The sequence below is a fragment of the Seriola lalandi genome, unplaced genomic scaffold, assembly GCF_002814215.2.
Source record: "Seriola lalandi dorsalis isolate HSWRI2012SDOR001 ecotype SW California unplaced genomic scaffold, Sedor1 jcf7180002054955, whole genome shotgun sequence".
Classification (NCBI taxonomy): Eukaryota; Metazoa; Chordata; class Actinopteri; order Carangiformes; family Carangidae; genus Seriola; species Seriola lalandi.
The window spans coordinates 693,182-712,505 of NW_019525506.1; the positions used below are offsets into that span (position 1 = coordinate 693,182).

Here is a 19,324-nt window from a genome sequence, read left to right on the forward strand (position 1 = left end):
GGGGGGGGGGGGGGGGGGGGGGGGTATTAGTGGAGGGGGTGATCTGAAAGCCTTTTCGAATATGTAAAGAAGGCGTGTGTTCAAGCTGTAAGTTTCTCTTTTAACGAATTCGACCGCCGTCCCGAAACTGAAAGGTCGCAGGTTTCAGTCTCCGGAGAAACCGGTGTGTTCACTCACGAGCGTCCGCCGTTGGTTTTAGCTGTTGTAGCACTTTATAAGTTTCTTGCTGCTGAGTATTACATGTTACTTGTGTGTCAGTCCTGTATTTATGTCTGTGGAGCATCCTGACCAGGAATGTATTCTATAACAACATACATACTGTATATCATCAGTGTTTTAATGTACCCTTGTTGTCAATAAATACAAAAAGAACAAATACAGTTAAAAAAAAAGATGTTTGTAAAATATTTTGGCTCCATCTCAAGAGTTAAATCCATTTTTATAAAGTTTAACATCAAAATACAGTGAATCAAACCACGACCTGCAGCAGACCGTTGGTGTGGTCTCACTTTACTTTATATTCAGAATATAAACATGAAATAAATGGTTTATAACCCGCTGTAATGCAGCTGTAACACGTAATAATAATAATATAAAATCTAGAACTTAAATACTGTACATTAATAAACACTCATAAAGCTCCTTACAGCTGCTCACACCTTCCTGATAGTGTGTTATAAACCATTTATTAAATGTTTGTATGCAGCTTATTAGTGTTAAATTAAACTGTTTTCTTTCTTTCAACAAAACAAACCAGGAAAATACAGATTTATTTCACTGCATTTCTGTGTTTGTGGCCTGAAGTATCCCCACACAGTACAAACAGTTCAATGGGTCCATTGTAGTGTGACGGGCTGAAGCTCCAGATTCCTTCTACTTCTACGCTGTTATCAGCATAATGGACTAGTTGTTGTTCGTTCTGCCACTTTTGTTCAGTCATTATCATCAAGACGTACTGCAGTTAGAGAAGGGTCTGTTGTCAGCAAGAATATAAAAAAGAAAAACACCCAGAAATTTCTCCCAGTCTTATATAATTATAAATAAATATTTAAGAAACTTACACAAGATAAAAAAACAGTTGTTTTTGTCTCTAATATTAAGTTTGGAAAACGGTCAAGAGTCAAACACTATTACCACTTAAACGATGTTCATTTCAAACAGTAGCACCCTTGTTTCCACACACACCAGTGGCAATTTACGTGTTAAATGACATTAACACGAAGAATACGTTTTTTTGCACTCGACTGTAAAAACAGGAAAAAGGTCGAGTGTTAAAACGACATTAAAGACAGATTCGGTCGAGAGGTTTTTCTTCCTTTCCTGAATGAAAACAAGACTTAAGGCCACGTTCACACTGGAAAAAGACCCTGATTTTAACAGCCTTGTTTTGATGATGGTGCTAAAAGGAAAAGTTAAAGGATCACTAAAGGTACTACATGTCATCCTGAGAGGGACGGGAAAGTCTGTGGCAAATTTCAGGGGAATCCATCGAACAGTTGTCAAGAATTTCACTAAAAAAAAACACTAATGTGATTCTCATGGTGGATCAACCAAAGGCCCGACACTCTTCCAGGTGTCAAACCATCGTTTTTTACGGTCCAGAGTTCTTCCCTTACAAACGGTGTATCCGTCTGACACCAGTCTCAGCGAGGCTAGACTGGATTTGCGGCCGTTCTCTGGTAGACCTGCTCCCACACCACCGTCCTGCAGATGCAGAAGAAATCCCAGATGTTGCAGAAGACCCCGTGGTCGAACGGGTTCTCCTCGTCCCCGCAGTTCTTCAGGTACGAGATCCTGTGGCGGGACATGAACTCCCAGGTGGTGCAGTTGATGGAGACCAGGTAGAGGTGGCAGCCCAGCAGCAGCACCACCACCATGGAGAAAACCCCGACAACGCCCAGCGCCGCCAGCAGGAACCCGTTCACCCGGAACCACAGCTCCCATGTGACGCCGGGGGAAATGCCAGACCTGAAAGATTCACACACTGACGTTAAGGCGGAACAAAAACTGGTGGCGATGTGTATTACATTAGATTATGGATTATCTTCCACCAGACCACAGGCGGCGTTGAGCCGACGTACAGAGCGATGTGAAGAGCCCACAGCAGAGCGAGCAGCTGCACCAGCAGGTAGACGATGAACCAGCGGTGGTTCCTCTCGCCCACGCAGTTCTCGATCCACGGACAGTGGTGGTCGAAGCGGCGAATGCAGCGCTTACACGTCTGACAGTGCTTCGCTCTCATTGGCTGCTGCTCATGAGAGAGAGAGAGGGGCCTTATTTTAACTTTGAAAAGTTGAACTCTTCAGCTCCTGGTCTGTATTTATTATTATTTGAATATCACACTGACACTTGTTCATGACAAACTGGTGCTGCTGATGAACACAGAGTGCGAGTTGTTACCTGCAGCAGGCAGTATCCACAGCGCCGCAGCCGAGGGGTCGAAGCCTGAGGAATCATCGACTCCATCTCCTCGTTTGAACCCTGATCGCCCTGCGCAACACAGACAGATGTGGGTCACATGTGTACACACAGATACGCACACGCACCGTGACCTTAAATCAGAGGGCTGTGTAACTTGGGGACACGTGAATTCAACAGACACCTGCAACCAAGACATTACTACAGAAAAGAAATCAAAGCCGGTCCCTCTGGGGGAGTGAACGATCCAAATCATAATCAATACATATAAGGAAAGGAAAAATAAGGATAATTTTGGCATTATATACATGAGCAAAAAAAGAGAAAGGGGGGGAAGCTTAATATTGAAATATTGAATGTGGAGGGAATTGTTTCTTTAATACACTGAAGGTGAAAAGTGAGTTGAATCGACGTCAGTTAATCTCCTGATTTTACTTTATTGATGCGTTTAGGTTATGACACGTTAAAACTTCACATCTGTGCAGAGCTGAACATGACGTCTTCTCGGTTTGTTCAAGCAAAAGTCTGAATACCCAAAATTATTTAATTTATAAAGATATCAGACAAAGAAAAGCAGAAAAGCCTCTCATTTGAGAGACTGTACTCAGAGAATATTTGTGATTCTTTCACTATTTTAGCTTGAAAAATTACAGAAAAGGAACATTTGATAGTTGCATTTTATTTTTATATCAACTAATCGATTAATCAACTAATTGTTTCAGCTCTAAACCACTGTGGTGCAATAAAAGACCTTTTTTCATGACATCTGTTTGGTTGTAGTGATGTGGGTCGGGTTAGCTCATCTTACCTTGACAGTGTCGGTAAGAACGAAGCCGGGGTCCATTAAAGAAACTGCAAAGTACAACAGCACCGACAGCACGACCAGGAGGAAGAACAGAAGCGGCAGCAGCAGCTCTCCTCGCTCCTCACACTTCCGTAAATCTGCACACACACAACAGAGCTGAGCTACTGGTGCGTCCATGCAACATTAAATCAAATCTAATACAGTCAAATAAATACTGAATATTGTTTTTGAAGATCAGGAAGATACAACATTAAATCTCCTTTATCACAGTATTACAATAACCAATACATAAACTTGGTGATGGTTTGCATTGGCCCAACTTTTCTTTCTTTCTTTTCCTTCATTTAATCATTTAATGGAGTGAAATAGAAAGAGATGGTATATTTTTGTTATCTGTTCGCCAAATATACTGTTGCTGTGTGCTGGAATAATTCATTTAATTCATTCTCACCCAGTGACTAAAAAGGACTTCCGAGCTTGTTTTCTATGGATAAAATGTAATTTACAGTAAAGGGAAACCCCAAAGACTTTGAAAAGAAACAGAAACAATTTATGGCCTCCATGGATTTTTAAATACAAGAACTGTATTCATCTTAAAATATAAAATTGTTATTTAAATAAATTTGGACAAATTGTACATGATCAGTAGTTTTCTAAGATACATCTATATGATTTTTTTTTTTTTTTTTAAATCTTTGTTCAGTCACTCATATTTTGAATATATTCATTGTCTATGTTTTTATTAAATTCAGGTTCACCGATATAGGTGCACACACATTATTATTATAATTAATATATATATATATATATATATATATATATATAATTATATATATATAGGTATGTTTGATATGTGCAAAACAGAACAAATATATAGATTAAAAAATATTGGAATATTCGGTATTTTTACTTATTTCATTCCAGAAGGAGTAATTAGTAACTACACCTGAAGAATAAACGTAGCTCAGGAATGAGTCAAATATTTTCTTCTGATCTGTCCTTCTTTAATAGTTAGAAAGTTTGAATGAACTTACCGGTGTCATGCAGGAACAGTATGAGGGTTGTGACCCAGGTTAGCAGAGTGTGTGTGGCCCGAACCAGAAACCCGGTCCGAAACATGCTCTGCACCATTTTATCAATACTAATAACAATACCTTTCATTAGCACCGCTGCTAACTGCTAGGTAACTGTTTAGCCTCGTTAGCTGTCTTTTAGCAACATAGCAAGAGTGGTCACGAAACTAAGACAAACCTTTTATCTATGTTAGGAAATACATGAGGGTTTTATAAAGTGACCATGTAGCTAGTTACAGTAGTAAATGGTTATTTTATATATTTTCTTGTCTGGTTTTACTCTGCCCCCCTGGTGTTGCTACTTCCTTGTTGTGATACGGGAGGCAGCGTAGGACAAACTGCGCGAACTGAAACCTGCGCGAAAACGTCAAATGAGGTGGTATGATGTTGGTATTGTATGTTTCGTACGTATTTAGCGGTCTAAAATGAAAACTAACATACGTTATTATTTCCTTCCTGGGTTCTTCGTTAACAAACCAAAGTTAGTTCATCTTTATTATAAAAAAGACTTAGTGGATTGGTGCACAAAGTGTGAATGATATTATTGGAGTGACTCTCTTACAATAAAGCCTTAATACTGGAGACAGGGAGACAATTAAAAATGTTAAGAGTGGTAATTGTAAATGATTAATTGGTAATGCAAATGAGAATTGGCATAATACCCCTAACCATAACTTATCTACTACCTATTTTATATATGGAAGTGATGTTCATATGATGTTGTGTCTTTGCACTTTACCCATGTGGGAATTCATGAGCATATCTGAAGCAGCAGAATTTCAGTTTGAGTGAATTTTATTTTCTAATGTGTGTACACAATTTGTACACGCACCATACCAATAACTTCTAGTCTAGAAAGGTGAATCTGTTGAAGTATTCATCTGCCAGCAACCTTCCAGTAAACCACACCTCTGAATACAGATGTTAGAGCATGCAATTGCTGCCTTCTTTGAATTTGTTGACTCAGGCTGACTGAACTGCATTCAGCTACATCCACGGCTTGTTTGCAAAGAGTTATCTTGGTTTGATGGCAGTGGAGGTGTTGAATAGCTGTCCTGTGTTTGAGTCCTGGAGCAGTCACTGTTTGGAGGAAAATCACACTCCAAATTTGCGAGCTGCCTTCAGGAATATGGCCATTGCTTGTATCTGGAGAGTTAACGTATCTTGGTGGGTCAGGTGTTGAAACACAAACTTGGGATCCACTGGGACGGTTAAGTCCCAGACCAGCAGCCACTGATCTGAGAGGATTCCCGGTGCTTGCTGGGAGCCAACCACTGATGTTCATCTTGAAAAAGACGTCGTAGTATCTTTTCAATATGACAAATAAAACCAATACTTTCCTCTCCTGAGATACTCGAATAAATGCATTGAGTCTGTAAGGCAAGGTTCGTTTACGTCACCGTTCTACACATCAAACGTACGGTTACGTCACTGCATTCGATGTTCCGCGTTAAAGCCCCTAACCTGAATCAGAATTAGTTGACGTCATCTGGTAAGTTTTATTTAGGGCATCCCGTGGTAACCATGGTAACCCCGTGTTTTTAAATATGACCCATGAGCCGTGGGCAATGCGGACTTGTGGAAAAAGTGCATAAAGCGCTCAAAATGTCCGCCCTTGATGATTTTACAGTAGGACAGCCCCCTCGTGGATTTAGCGGGAACGCGCTTCAGAGTCGGTGAGTCCGTTTGACTGACCTGTTTTTAGAGGTGTGCGTGTCTGCTTGGCTCCTTATTGGTCACTTGTCTGTACAGTGGGAAAATAAAACACAACATCAAATCAAACATTCATAAAAGCTCTCTGATAAAATTGTGTTTTTTGTATTTTATGTATTGTTATTTATTTATTTTTCTGTTGGATGCTGATGGCTTCATTTACTTCATTGCTCCTGTATTATCTATTTTAACTCAGATACATTACTTTTGGTTACTACGGGGTCCTAAAGAAGGCTTGGATGGAAAAGACCAGTAAGCCACAATCGAAATAACACAGTAAAACAAGAAAAAAAAAAGTTTTAAAAGACACTAATGATGTTGATCTGTCTGATTTTAATAAGTAGACTGTTTCCCAGTGTGTGAGCTCTGACAGTAAAGGCCCAGTCACCCTTAGTCAGTAGCTGTGACCTATAACCTGCAGAGCAAACATCGTGGGTGTTGTTACAGTATAACTGAGGAAGTCTTACAGTGGATGGATCCAGAGAGTCCAGACTGTGTTCCCTGGTTGTTCATTTATTCTCTTATCTTATACTGACAAATTAGAATAATTGGAGAAGGTTTTCTGGCTGATCCATATTCCTATGTGTTGAATTGGCAGCTGACACTCACTTAGTTCAGCTCAACCAACAAAACTTGTGTTTTCATCATGGACTGTGCAGAAGCCTAATCCTGTGTCAACTACCATTACATAACAACACTTTACTATTTTTCTGATTAATCCCTATCCAGTAAACTATCTGCTGTTTCCTGTTGTGCATTAATTCTAAATCTTCCTCCGATCTCCACTATGTAAGAACATAATAAATCATAATAAATCCCCAAGGTTACAATACTGTATATAATCATTCAAATTTACTGAAATATTATGTGAAATATCCAAAATGTCTGTCATATCAGTAACACATAACTCAGCCATTGTAATTTATTTATTCTGAAGTACAGTGAGCTAATCTGTCTGTTATCTCTTCTCTTCCCATGTTTCTATAGAAGCTTCCTGGAAGAGCTGAAACTGTTGTGGGAACAGCAAATTAATGTTTCACCTGTTTTAAGTTAAACATTGTAAGATTAAGTAATGAACAAAAGGGAGAAGGACATTTTTGCAGTTCAGTTCAGTTAAATGATAAAATATTCTACCATCTATGATCCAGTGCAGAGGTACAGTAATACTAGGGTCACTGTGCATTTAAAGGTTGGGGCTATTCTAGTAAAATAATCATTTATTCAGATAGTTGTATTTTTATTCATTTAGATTTTGAGATATCTGGCTCTGCAATTTCTGTCTCCAATAATCAGTAGAATTACCTGCTACTAGGGATTTCCCTCTGAAACGATTCTGTGGTTTATTCATAGAAACAGGAACATTTTTTGTGCGTCTGTTATATTTGGAATTTTTTGATTAAATGTCATTTCTCCACCACAAATGAAACTTCATTCACTGTTGTGTTGAAGTGGCTGCAGATGTGTCAAAATCCAATCACCATGGCTCAAGATCTCTAATGACGGTTGTAGGAGCTCTTTACTAGTTTGTTGATTTTTCTATTATCAAAGCATCTGTTCTGTTTGGATTAATTTGTTTATTTGTTTATCTAAGCAAAAGTCAAATAGAAAAGTCTCATTGTAATTTGGCTTTTTAGTTGCAGCTGTAACAATAAACCAGGATTAGTGTGTTCACGTCATATGGGATGGATCTTAGAAAATGGGGAAGATCAGAAAGCCCCAGTTTAATTCCACTTCAGTCTCTGTCACTTGATCTGTTGTTGTGCAGTTCGAGACATAAGATACATCTCATCTAAAAAAGGACATGTGACAAAACGTCTGACAAGAATTTGCTTTTATTTGCATCAAAATGGTCCATTAAAACACTAAAACATAGAAAGAATTTAATCTTAATACCTGGATTGATATGACATTCATTCAGAGGCCCGTCCAGCATTAATTAAAGTGCATTATGTTGCTCATCTTTTTCAAGCCTTTGTTTTTCCAAGTACAAATGTGAACAAAAAAAAAAACAATAATCTGCCCTTAAACCTGAGATGAACATTAAGACGTTTGTACTTTTTATTTTTTTTTTTAAGAAAAAAAAGAAAAAAGGGCAAACACACATCAACAGACGCTATTCGACACTAAAAAAAATAATCTTTGTTGATGCAGACACCAGCCACAGTGACTCATGACTACAAGCTCCAACCCTCTTTTCAACAATTCACCACAACTACACTTAGTGTTTGATAGCCACGTGTTAAGGCCGTTTCCTGGTATTAACTTCCCACCCTGAATATAACCACACTGCATTTTACAAGTGTTTTCAAATCGCACATTTGGCTCTTCAGACAGAAAACATGCAACAGAAAACATTTTACACCTCCTCTCTCTTCTACAAAATAAAAGCAATAAATACAGGATAGATGGAAATAAATACTCTGCAGTCATTAAGAAAATGCTGCCATCAATCCATTCACTCGGGACGGAGGTGGAGAGAGATCAAACTCACATGTGCAAAATCCTCTCTTCTAGGGACACAATCACTTCTTCCTACAGGCAGAACTGTTAAAGAATAAAGCTTATTAATGCTAGATCTGCCACGTACTCTGAATCTGTTCAGTTTTTTTTTTTTAATGAAGTAGTTATTTAACAAGAGTGCTGGTGATGCATATTAAAGCCGACTGACCAAAGCTTGCAATGTCAGACCAACGTGAAAAAACAAAACAAAACAAAACTGGATATTCTCCTCAGGCACCAAAACGTAAAGTGGCAGGAAGAGCAAAAACATTTGGTCCTCGACTTACAGTCACTCACATTCTTCATATTTCAGTTTCCCCTTAAAACATAAATAGCAGCAGTCACAATCCTGACAACCTGAGCTCACAGAGTTCATATCCTCCACCTTGGCCTTTCCAACGTTCAGTGTCCTTTCTCCTCTTTCGTCAGCTGACATTCACAGAATGAGATGGCTCCACGAACCCCCGGAGGGGCCACAAAAGGTCCATGGGATTCCCTAGCTTGAGCCTTGGAAGGGAACGGGCGGGAGGGGGGCGGGGTTTACGGTGGGTGTTTGGGTGAGGGTCACTTGTCGTATTCAAGCTTTTGAAGCCACGTGACAAAAAGGAAGGGGGTGGGGTTTCAGCGCGATGTCACTCCCAGCTGCGTCTTCAGGTGCTCGTACACCACGTAGCTGATGCTGACGGCGGGGATGACTTTGAGGAAGTTGGGGGCCAGGCCTCTGTAGAGCCCGGTCGGACCCTCGGTCTGCATGATCTGCCTGAAGAGACCCGTCATGGTCACCTGCTGGCTGCCCTCTGTTGCAGCTGTAAAACATCATCAACAGGTCGATGAAGACATTGCAATAAAGATATAGTGATGAAACAAACGTTATCAAGAGCGTCCTTTTTTGAGCTGAAATGATTCACTGATTGGTTTTTCAAACAAAAATGCCAGAAGTTTGATAGTTATTGAATCATGTCATCCACCCTTGACATGAATGTTCCTCCCTGATCACAGTGCGGGAAATGTCCTCCCTAAATGGGTGTGTTCCTTTAAGGATCTGCTACTTTAACACTCAAAAGGAATGTGTAAAATGTTGGTCTAAAAAAAACATATTTACAACATAAAATACAAAAATTTCACAGGTTAAAACTTCTTCACTCCCAGCGTTGACACGTTCAGGTCAGATTTATACTGATGGAGTCCGTCAGAGAAGCTCAGTATTTCAAGCGAGTGAAGGCCTCACCTTGAGCCTGCATGCGGGTCCGGATCAGAGCCAGAGGGTAACTGGCGAGCTGGCCGCAGGTGCTGGACACGGTGCCGCAGGCCAGCAGGACGAAGACGCCGGGGTCGGTGCCGTTGATGCCGTACTGCTGCAGGTAGCTGTTCTTCAGCGTCTGACGGAGGGGAAAAACACAAGATAAGTTTGGCATGAACCAAGAGAACAGGGGGGATGCAACAGTCACTTAGTCATCAGACTGTGTTATGTAATCCAGTCATGAGTTCATCTGGTTCTTTCTTAATGTTGGTTCATCGTGAGGCAGGATGTGGTAACACAACCTTTGGCTTTTTTTTTTTAAATGTCTCCTGATCAAACGTCACCTTTGTCTCTCTTGTGTTTAACATCATGTCTTTTTTTATTTTATATTTGGTTTAACACTTGGACATTTCATCAGTGTGCAAAGTTAACAGAAGTAAAACTGTGAATGTGTTGAATTTGCAGCTGAAAGATTTACATTCTTGCTCCGATTAGAAGTTGAGTCACAGTAAGAAAGAACAAACTGATACTGTTGAGGATGAAGGTTGCAAGAAAGAATACAGAAATCCACCGCTCACCTCGTACACTGCCAGGTCGATGCCTGCGTAGGGGATGATGCCGAGCATGTTGGGGATGTAGCCTTTATAAAACGCCCCGACTCCTTCTCTCCTAAAGATCCGCTTGGCGCAGTCGGAGATCCCGGCGTACTGCCCGGTCTTCCTCAGAGCGAGGCGCGTTTTCAGGACCTCCATGGGGTAGATGGCGCTCTGGGCGATCACGCCGGCCAGAGACCCCGCGACAAATCGCTCCAAGATGGTCAGAGTTTCCTTTTCGCTGCCGATGAAACGTTTGATCTGGAGAAGGCGAGCGAGAGAGAATTAGTGACCGGACACCGAGAGCGGCCGAGGTTCAGGACAGTGCGCTGCGAGAGTCACTCGTCATACCTGCTCGTACGCCATGAACTTGAGCGCCGACTCTGGGGCGATTTTGATGATGTTCACGCCGTTGCCTCGCCACAACGACCTCATGCCGCCCTCTTTGATCATCTGCATCAGCCCGCTCATGATGCACATGTTGTTGGTTCGGGATCCATAAACCTAAGAAAGAAGAATTAGAGATAATCAATTAGATGTAAATATTCGACAGCCCTAAACGTCTGTCTGCACTGAGAGGGAAACATTAGGAAATCTGAGTGATTTAATAAACTGCTGAAATAATTACAATGGGATGTTAAATCTCAGGATCAGGCACGGCGCCATGTAGCCCAATTTTATTTTTTTTTACCCAAAAACGAATCCAACTGGGTCAGGGTTGTTTAACTAATTGATGGGAAAATAGTGAATAAAAATCAATGGGGCTCAAAGTTGACACGATTGTTTCAAAGTCGACTCTCCACACTCCCGCTGACGTCAATCAGGGCCGTTGACACAGATCCCGAATCAGCGCCGTTAGACCTTCAGCCGTCGACCGCGGTTGAGGCGTCGCAGCCGAGGGAGTGACGGCCCTTCGCGAGCCGTCATTGGTCACGGTTATGGCTCGGCTTTGGTGGGCGTCCGGCCCCTGGACTCTGACCCCTCGCTCTTACACTGTCCATTAACCATTAACTCATTTATGGCATTTAAGCAACACACTCTTGGGCAATCTTCCATCTTTCTACTTGAATAATTGTGCCACATGCTGCGGTTACAAAAGCCCCTCAGTCATGGCCTTCAGGTGAATCTCACTCACATTTACTTATTCAAAGTTTGATTTGTTGAGCTCAACTCTCTTGATTTGACTCAGGTGAGTAGATTTTAGTCTTGCTGACAGCTGGCACCTACATCATATGACCCACAAGCTGATGATAATTCTCTACCGCTGCAAACAGCGAGTAGGATAAGAGTTTCCACAGCTTCCACCTCACATTGTCCAGTTCCCAAACTCCTGAAGGTCTGGAAACTCATTTACGTGGTTTTTAACCTTTGATTCATACACACTGGGTTTGGACGCGACCGTCTTACCTGCATCATGACTTTGACTCGGTCCAGCGGAGCGGTGCAAGTCCTGGAAACGGCTCCTGCTCCTCCACCTGCGACCAGGTGCCTCCACCACATCCCGGTCTGCTTCTCCTCGATGGTGAACTCATCCGGCACCATCAGGTTCTCACCCACATCGAATATCTGCCGGGAAGACAGAAAGGTTTAGATACTAGGATAACGTGAGAGAGACGTCGACCACAAGACGACAAGATCATGTTTTCATCTGTTCGTCTCCACCAAAAGGTTTTCACATGAAGGACAAGAAAACCGATATAAAAGAGAGACCACCGACCCCGATCTGATAAGATTTCTGCTTTTAAATGTTTCATTACAGAAAGTTCTTGCTGGGAACCCCCTGGAAGTCCCTGGACCGCACTTTCACAACCATGTATTCAGAGCTTCTATTCTTATACAAGTATCTACTAGAAACTCCAGCTCCCCACATGTGCTGTTGTGAACATTTTTCTTGTTAGAAGCACATGACATCGCTGATGTGTGACAGCAGACTCCTCCTGCCTCAGTAAAAGGTCAAACTGTGAGTTATGTGGCGGGTTTCTTTTCACAAACACCGCAGTATAGGTCAGGATTTAATTGACTTCAGTGGATAATCGGGGACACACTGTACTGCTTTAAAAATCTGAGCCACGCAGGTTTTAATGAGGCTCCTTGGGCGAAGGTCAAAGGGTGCGAGTCTGCAGGGGGACGTGTTTTCGAAACGATCTAGGTCAGGAGCAGACAGCAGGCTTACAACTGGATCCATCTAAACCTGCAGATGTGGACCTGTGCCAACTCTGCTCCCCTTAAACATGACTTTAAAAGGGCATCAGAAAAAAAAGATGTCCTCCTGCTAAATAAGATTTTTCCAGTTTGTTTTCGATGTTATTCTGTGCAGCCTCAATTTTATTTTTGCTTTGTCATTATATAATTTGACAGAGTCAATAAAACATCCTATTTATTACTGTGTCCCAAATACAGGACAGCAACCTCTGCAACTACCCAATAGAAAGTCTGTGTCACTCTGGGACACGCTGGCTCTGCTGTGGGAAACAAAGCTGTGCTGTAACTGCAGAGAGCTTTAAACATCGGATTTTTTTCTATCTGAAACGATCCAGGGGCTTACGTTTCATCAGTAATGTGGTTGCCTTTCGTTTGATCTGCTGCGAGTGGTAACTCCGGTGCTATTCCTGGACCCGGTTCCGCCTGTCAGTCAGTCAGTCAGCATCTCGTCTGCGCCAAGTCGAGGCTGCTAGACTCATTAGATGAGCACGGCGTTGAAATAACTTGTCCGACACCCAAGATCACACCGTGCTCCTGCGGGAGTTGTGCTAAATTACTTCAGTCTCCACCTGCTCCCATTTACTGCTGCCACCTTTTACATAACAGCTAGACAAATGGGCAAATCCCTCCAAGATAATCCTCTCAGAATGGGACCAATTCCTTTCATGGACTAATAGAGCTTAATTTCTGACGCACGACTTGTGCTCATGAAGCCTTTCAGGGAATTTGCTTCTTAATTGACCTGTTTTTTTTTCTTTTCCCCGCCCTTCAGACAGGAGAAAGACACCTAATGCCCTTTGATTAGCTCCAGCTTGAGTGATACCATTATCGGACGCCCTGATACCCTTATCAAACCGAAGAGCGGGAGAAAATAGCACATCTGAACATTTATGTAACACCGACAAATGGAATATTCCAGTTTAGTCAAAGGAAGTCAAATTGATTATTTAGCTCTTCCCCGTTTGGGTTCCGGTGATAAAGAAGACCACTGTTACATCTGTTCCCCACAGTGGTAACTTCGATGTTTCACTTCAGTCCGTTCAACTAACCGTGGAGTGTTTCCAGTAGAGGATGATCTCGGGAATGTTCTCCGTCTTCTCCACCATCATGTAGTTGCTCCAGTCTCTACTGCTGATCGTTATCATTCCGTTCTTATCCATGCTTTAAGAAAGAAAGAACAAAACTAAGACTCGGACTTCAGTTAATACAACAATCCAAAATGTAAGCGGATGAAACAGATGAATGAAATTACCTCTTAAGGACTTTCTCCGCATGCTGCAGGGAAATATGCACACCGAGGTCACGAAGAGACTGCATGAACTCTTTGGGATCAACGTGGCCTTAAAAGGAAACACAGACAAGTTTTAAGAAAAAAAAAAGTTTCTCATATGGCAGCTGAACCATCTGAAACAAAACCAAAACCTCTGCAGCAGCAGCCACATACCCGCATTCTTCCTGCCAAGGCTTTGCACCACAAGCTTCAGGTCTTTCTCGTAGTCTTGCAGATAGTGAACAAACTCTTCAAAGTCCAGCTGTCCGTCTGAGTCGTGTCCTTCGCCTTTTAAAGTTTTCTGCAAAAAAATAAAGTCATACATGCAATGAGATAAGATTCTCTGTTTTAAGTCGGATAAGAGGACAGGGTAAAGTTTGCATAATGACAGTTGTTGAAGGAGGAAGAATTTAATTTTATTGAAGCAAATACAGTGTGGTGGTTTTTGCAAAAGGTGAAAGGAGAAATCAGTCTCGGCATTACATGACATTTTGCAGTGGTATGCACGTGTCTTCTGCACCGACACACCAAAACAATTTTACATTCAATTATGAAACAGGTACAGCGAGTTCTGAAATGTACTCGATCTAAAGCCAAACAACTAATGAACAGCCAAACCCACAGTCCTGAATGACAGTGGAGATTTAAAAAGGTGCCCTGGCTTATGTTTCATGACCCATTTGCCAAGCTGCGGTGCTCTTGGCATTCTTGAATGACGTCCATATCTCTAGGACTGGGGGGGGGGGGGGGGGGGGGGGGTATTAGGTAGTAACACTCTGGTCTATCTTTGACTGCAGGCTGACCTGCCAACTGTTTTAATCTAGTCTGAGCTTGAACCTCCTGAGCTAAAACAAGATGAGGACACCGGCAGTACTCCAGCCCGCCGGCTGGCCAGCCAGGATACCTGACCCGCTGCCCACAGTGCAGGCATATGACTGTCACATAGCAATGATACTCTCCCCTGCACCTCACATCAAACTACCTGCACACGTGCTTAAATGTGACTTGCAGCATGGTTAAAGGGGAAAGTTGTTTCACCAGTTTTAAGGGACCACTGTTTGTGCCCTTGTCTTAAAAGTCATTGCTGGAAGCATAAGACACTAACTGAAGTTGCCACACTAAAATAAATCATGTTTACTGAATGTTCTTGCATTGCCATCAGTTGATGAACCACAATGTGAACCTCAGCTGAGTGTGAAGGACTGAAAAACCTAACAGGTTAGCAGTGGGCCAGCATCCCACTGATTGCAGATTAGGCATGAGTCACAGTTCAGTGCAATCTTTCAGCACAAAACTCACAGTTGAGGTCACCAGTTTTCTAGTTTCAGGAAACCACATGTGCATGTGTCAGTAAGAAGACTCCCACTGTATCCCCAGAGGGAATATTCACATGCAGCAGAAGAATAGAGCTGAATCCCATATTTTTCAAGTAAAATAGTGAAAATTTCTGCAGATTGTCAAACTGCAGGATTTGCTGCTTCTCTGTCATATATAAATACTCAAGTGAAAACTTTGGGGGTTTTGGACTTGCAATTTGTGCAATCTGCAAGTATACACTTTATGTGCAAAGTAATTAAGACTAGTAGTGCAATGATCGAACAACGTTATAAAATGACTACCTTTAATTTGTGCATTTGATGCTAATTTATAATGTCTGATCAAGTTCAATTGTTGACTAACTATTCTGCATTTAAATCTGATTTTCACTTTAAGGAGACAGCTGCATATGGGAGCAGACACCGACTTCAGCTACTTTTCAAATGCACGTGAAAATGAAGGGCATGGCATGAATTCCTCTTTAGGGTGGATTTCCCCTGCAACATGTATGACAGAGCGCGCGCCGGTCCATTTGAGTGGACAAGAACCACGAAAATTACGCTGCATGGACCAAAAGCTGTTACCTTTAACATAAAAAACTATTGTTAGCTAGATATTGTACCAATAATATCAATAAAGTTTTTACAAAAATTACACAATTTCTGAAAGCCGGTCACCTCTGCGGCCTAGTCGTAAGGCTTTTTTACTACCCTGTGCTAATCCTTCCGGCGCCAGGAAAGAAAGGATTTAGCGTGATCTAAGTGATGGGATTTAAAGAAGTAAGTAATAAAACACTAACAAGGGCATATATACAAATAAAAAGTTAACTTTAAGTGATTTTTTTCTCACCTGTCGCCACTTTTGGTAGGTTGAAAACTCCTGAGACGGCAGGAACACGCTCAGTTTGTTGAAGACGGACTTCAGCTCCGACGGTAGTCCGTTAGACTCAAAATATTCCACTTCAACCGGGTCTGAGTTGGACACCGGGACGTAAAGGCACAGGCCGAGCATGTTGGCTGCAGAAAAATTTAAAAAGGAACTACAATAAATAAATAAATAACACACCAACGTGTCTCCTCCTCCGCTGGACAATACTGAAATGCTGGTACCGAAAACGCCGGTTTCTAAGTGTCAGGACACCACGCCCCTTATAGGAATAGTGTAACGTCACTGGCTGTTCCGCCTACAAAGGTGACGTCATTTTACTACGGACCAATTGCTGAGACCGCCCATTGATGGGCTCGGCTCGTTCCCGCCTACTACTTACGTATATAAAGAGTCGTAGAGTCGTCGACCAATCCCGTCCCTCCTTTCATCCATCTTGGCAAACAATGACCAATCCCGTGTTTTCTTTCATTCAAACTGTGGGTGACGCAGAGACGAGTGCTGCTTGGCGGGACATGTGCAATAGTAAATAATAATAATAATAATAATAATATAGTTCAACATGAGAAAAGGACCTGCAAAGAAAAATTACAAAAACACATTTTGATCAAATAAAATAAAGCAAAATATAAATACCAAGAATAGTAATAATAATAATAATAATAATGATAAGCTTGGTTGAAGAAATTAACATACTTTTAATTTAATTTCTAATAATTTTTGCATGAAAAATGAAGAATTAAAAAAATAAAAAATAAATGGGTTGTGTGTCAATGTCAACTGAGACACGTCGTCTATAGTTTATTTTTGTCTTCCTGCCACATATTAAGCATAAATCAGAAAACAATCTGACCGAAAACAACCAACATTATTCATGAATGCTTTGTGCAAGTTTGAGTTCAGTCATCATCATTTCCCTGCAAGAAATAGCATTTAGACAAAGTCACACAATATAAGTAGAAAATAAAAAATAAAATTCATATGCATATGTTAGTTTGAGTAAACCTAGCTCCCCATTTGTTCCCTCGTGTTCCACCACATGCACTAGGCTATATACTGGTTTTAGTCTTAATATCATACTATACAGTCTTTATCTTGAGGTTTTGAGAAGCTACGATAGTCCTGTTTTGTCCCTGCATTACTTCAGTGTTGTGTTTTGTTTTCTTTCCTTGTTTGTTGTGCACTCTACTGCAGACCATGCTGCGTCATCTGATTTGGCCACTGACGGTGCAGGAGTCAGAGCCAATCCTTGTTCTCTGAGGAAACTGGCCTGAGGCAGACGGACCGGAGGGATGAACGCTCTGAACCTAAACCGGGAGGAGGGTGAGTGCCAAAAGCCAAAAAAGGCGCTGAAGAAACGCCAAGTACTGAAGGCTTAACCCCTGAGGCCGTCAGCTGATGCCGTCTGAGTTTACATACAACACACACACACCACACACACACACACACACTCCTAAATGTCTTAACTGTCAGCCAGTGCAAAGTTCCTTGACCGTCTTGTTATTGATGGAGACTCATGCAGACAACTTTTCAACTTGGTTTAAGTTTGACTTTTGCATCACACTGATGTATAGCTCTGCACTGAATCTGGAGACAGGTATATGGCCAAAAGTATATGGACATCCCTGAGCATAGACTTCAATGGGCCTGTGTTTCATTTTTAGTTCCAGTACAGTGTTCAGTGATAATTTAGACAATAAATAAACTTGTTTTTATTGTGTCAGCTTAGAAAAAGTAAGTGTTGTCGTTGTTGAGATGTTTTTCTTAGTGTTACTGAACGCTCCCCCCTTCTCTTCAGATATAACAGATAAAACATTAACTGACTATTGAGCTAAAGCAACAAACAAAACCTTAACCAGGTGAGATTTAAAACATTCACTCTGAATTACTGTGTTACTTTCCACTGGCCCACAGAAAACTCACTGTTATGTTGCTCTGTATGAATCACATGTTGGCCTTGTTTTGGAAAATCCAAAATGACCGTATGTGTAATCCAAATTTAACCCTCTGCAGTCCATGTTTGTTTTTATTAATATCTTTGTGATAAAACAGCGCAGAAACATGGTTGTAATGTTGTTAGAATCTGTAAAACATATACTTACAAGACCATAAGTGACTCAAAGCCTCTAAAATTTGGTTAAAGTAAAGTGACAGAGGACACTATGACACTACAACGCTACGTGATATTATAAAATTCTCATTTTAGGCATTTATTATCCATTTATCTACTAATTTACTCATATATTGCACTGTTTTTATGAACCTATAGACTTTGGTAAGCACCAAAACAATTCATCCACAACAGTAAAAGGATGTTTTCACAACATATTTGAAGAATTTCAAAAACCAAGCTTCAATTTTTCAGCATTTGGGCCAAATTATCTCAGATGCCGCCCTTTGAAATGTGAATTTAAGAAATAATTTAGAAAATTGAGAAAATTCCCTCAGAGTATTTTAACTGTTTGTACCAATTATTTTACACATCGACATGGTTTTCAGGTTCTATGATAAAACCTCCAAATGATTGACTCAACAGCTGGACAGTTTAATCCAAAAAGCTGCATGTCCCTCTTCTGTCTCTAATAAACACTGTGGCAACAAAATTATAGTTATTACTGTTTCAGCATCACTGTAGTTTTATCCAGCTTTAAAAATTTATGAAAGTCTTTCGTTATTCGTGCTGCTGTTAAAATATAAGCTCTATACTGTGAATTGCTGTTCACAACGCTCAATACACTTATGTACAGCTGTTAGTGAGGAAATGTTTAATGAGACTGAAACAGAAACGTTTTTTAATGGAGAGATCTTTAGGTTACATCTGTATATTGGTCTCAGGTTTTGTCCCGGCCGTCTGTTCTGACTGTTCCCATAATATTAAACTCTATTTTCAAAGGTATGTGAAATTGTTTACAATAACTGCAGCAGCTTGCAAACTCAACAGTCCACTAACACACCAGTTAAAGTCCAGTGTGAACACAAACATGTTGGTGTGTAGCTGCTGTGTTTGTTGTCTATTGTCCAATCCTTTGCGTCACTCAGCGGAGAGTAAACGATAACTGTTACGCCAGAGTCACAGCGGCCTGTGACAAACAGGATTCAGCAGCAGCACTTTAACCTGCGGGATCAGACAAACAGTCCGTATCTGACGGGGATGATACGGGTGAGAGGTGAGGGGGTGTGGTCTGGTCATTAACAGGAGGATCTCAGTGGTACGGTGCAGGGATGATACAGCTGCTGTTGTGATGAGGAAGAGGTGAGGTTTTACAGTTTGGTTGTTGATGACTTATTGTTGAGAAATGTCAGCTAACA

At 41.2% G+C, this 19,324-nt stretch overlaps 2 protein-coding genes across 2 annotated transcripts; both read right to left on the minus strand.

The window, feature by feature from the left end:
* Positions 1–316: 316 nt before the first annotated feature.
* On the minus strand, positions 317–4,623 carry zdhhc12a (zDHHC palmitoyltransferase 12a). Its single transcript, XM_023394958.2, has 5 exons — positions 4,258–4,623; positions 3,227–3,360; positions 2,401–2,490; positions 2,082–2,248; positions 317–1,968 (listed from the first exon to the last, which is right to left on the minus strand). Exons 1-5 carry the CDS (start codon positions 4,382–4,384, stop codon positions 1,653–1,655), a joined length of 834 nt encoding a protein of 277 aa, XP_023250726.1. The 5' UTR covers positions 4,385–4,623; the 3' UTR covers positions 317–1,652.
* Positions 4,624–7,825: 3,202 nt separating this feature from the next.
* On the minus strand, positions 7,826–16,243 carry slc25a25a (solute carrier family 25 member 25a). Its single transcript, XM_023394980.2, has 9 exons — positions 15,980–16,243; positions 13,988–14,114; positions 13,796–13,883; positions 13,593–13,704; positions 11,749–11,907; positions 10,693–10,845; positions 10,327–10,602; positions 9,737–9,887; positions 7,826–9,314 (listed from the first exon to the last, which is right to left on the minus strand). Exons 1-9 carry the CDS (start codon positions 16,139–16,141, stop codon positions 9,130–9,132), a joined length of 1,413 nt encoding a protein of 470 aa, XP_023250748.1. The 5' UTR covers positions 16,142–16,243; the 3' UTR covers positions 7,826–9,129.
* Positions 16,244–19,324: the final 3,081 nt, after the last annotated feature.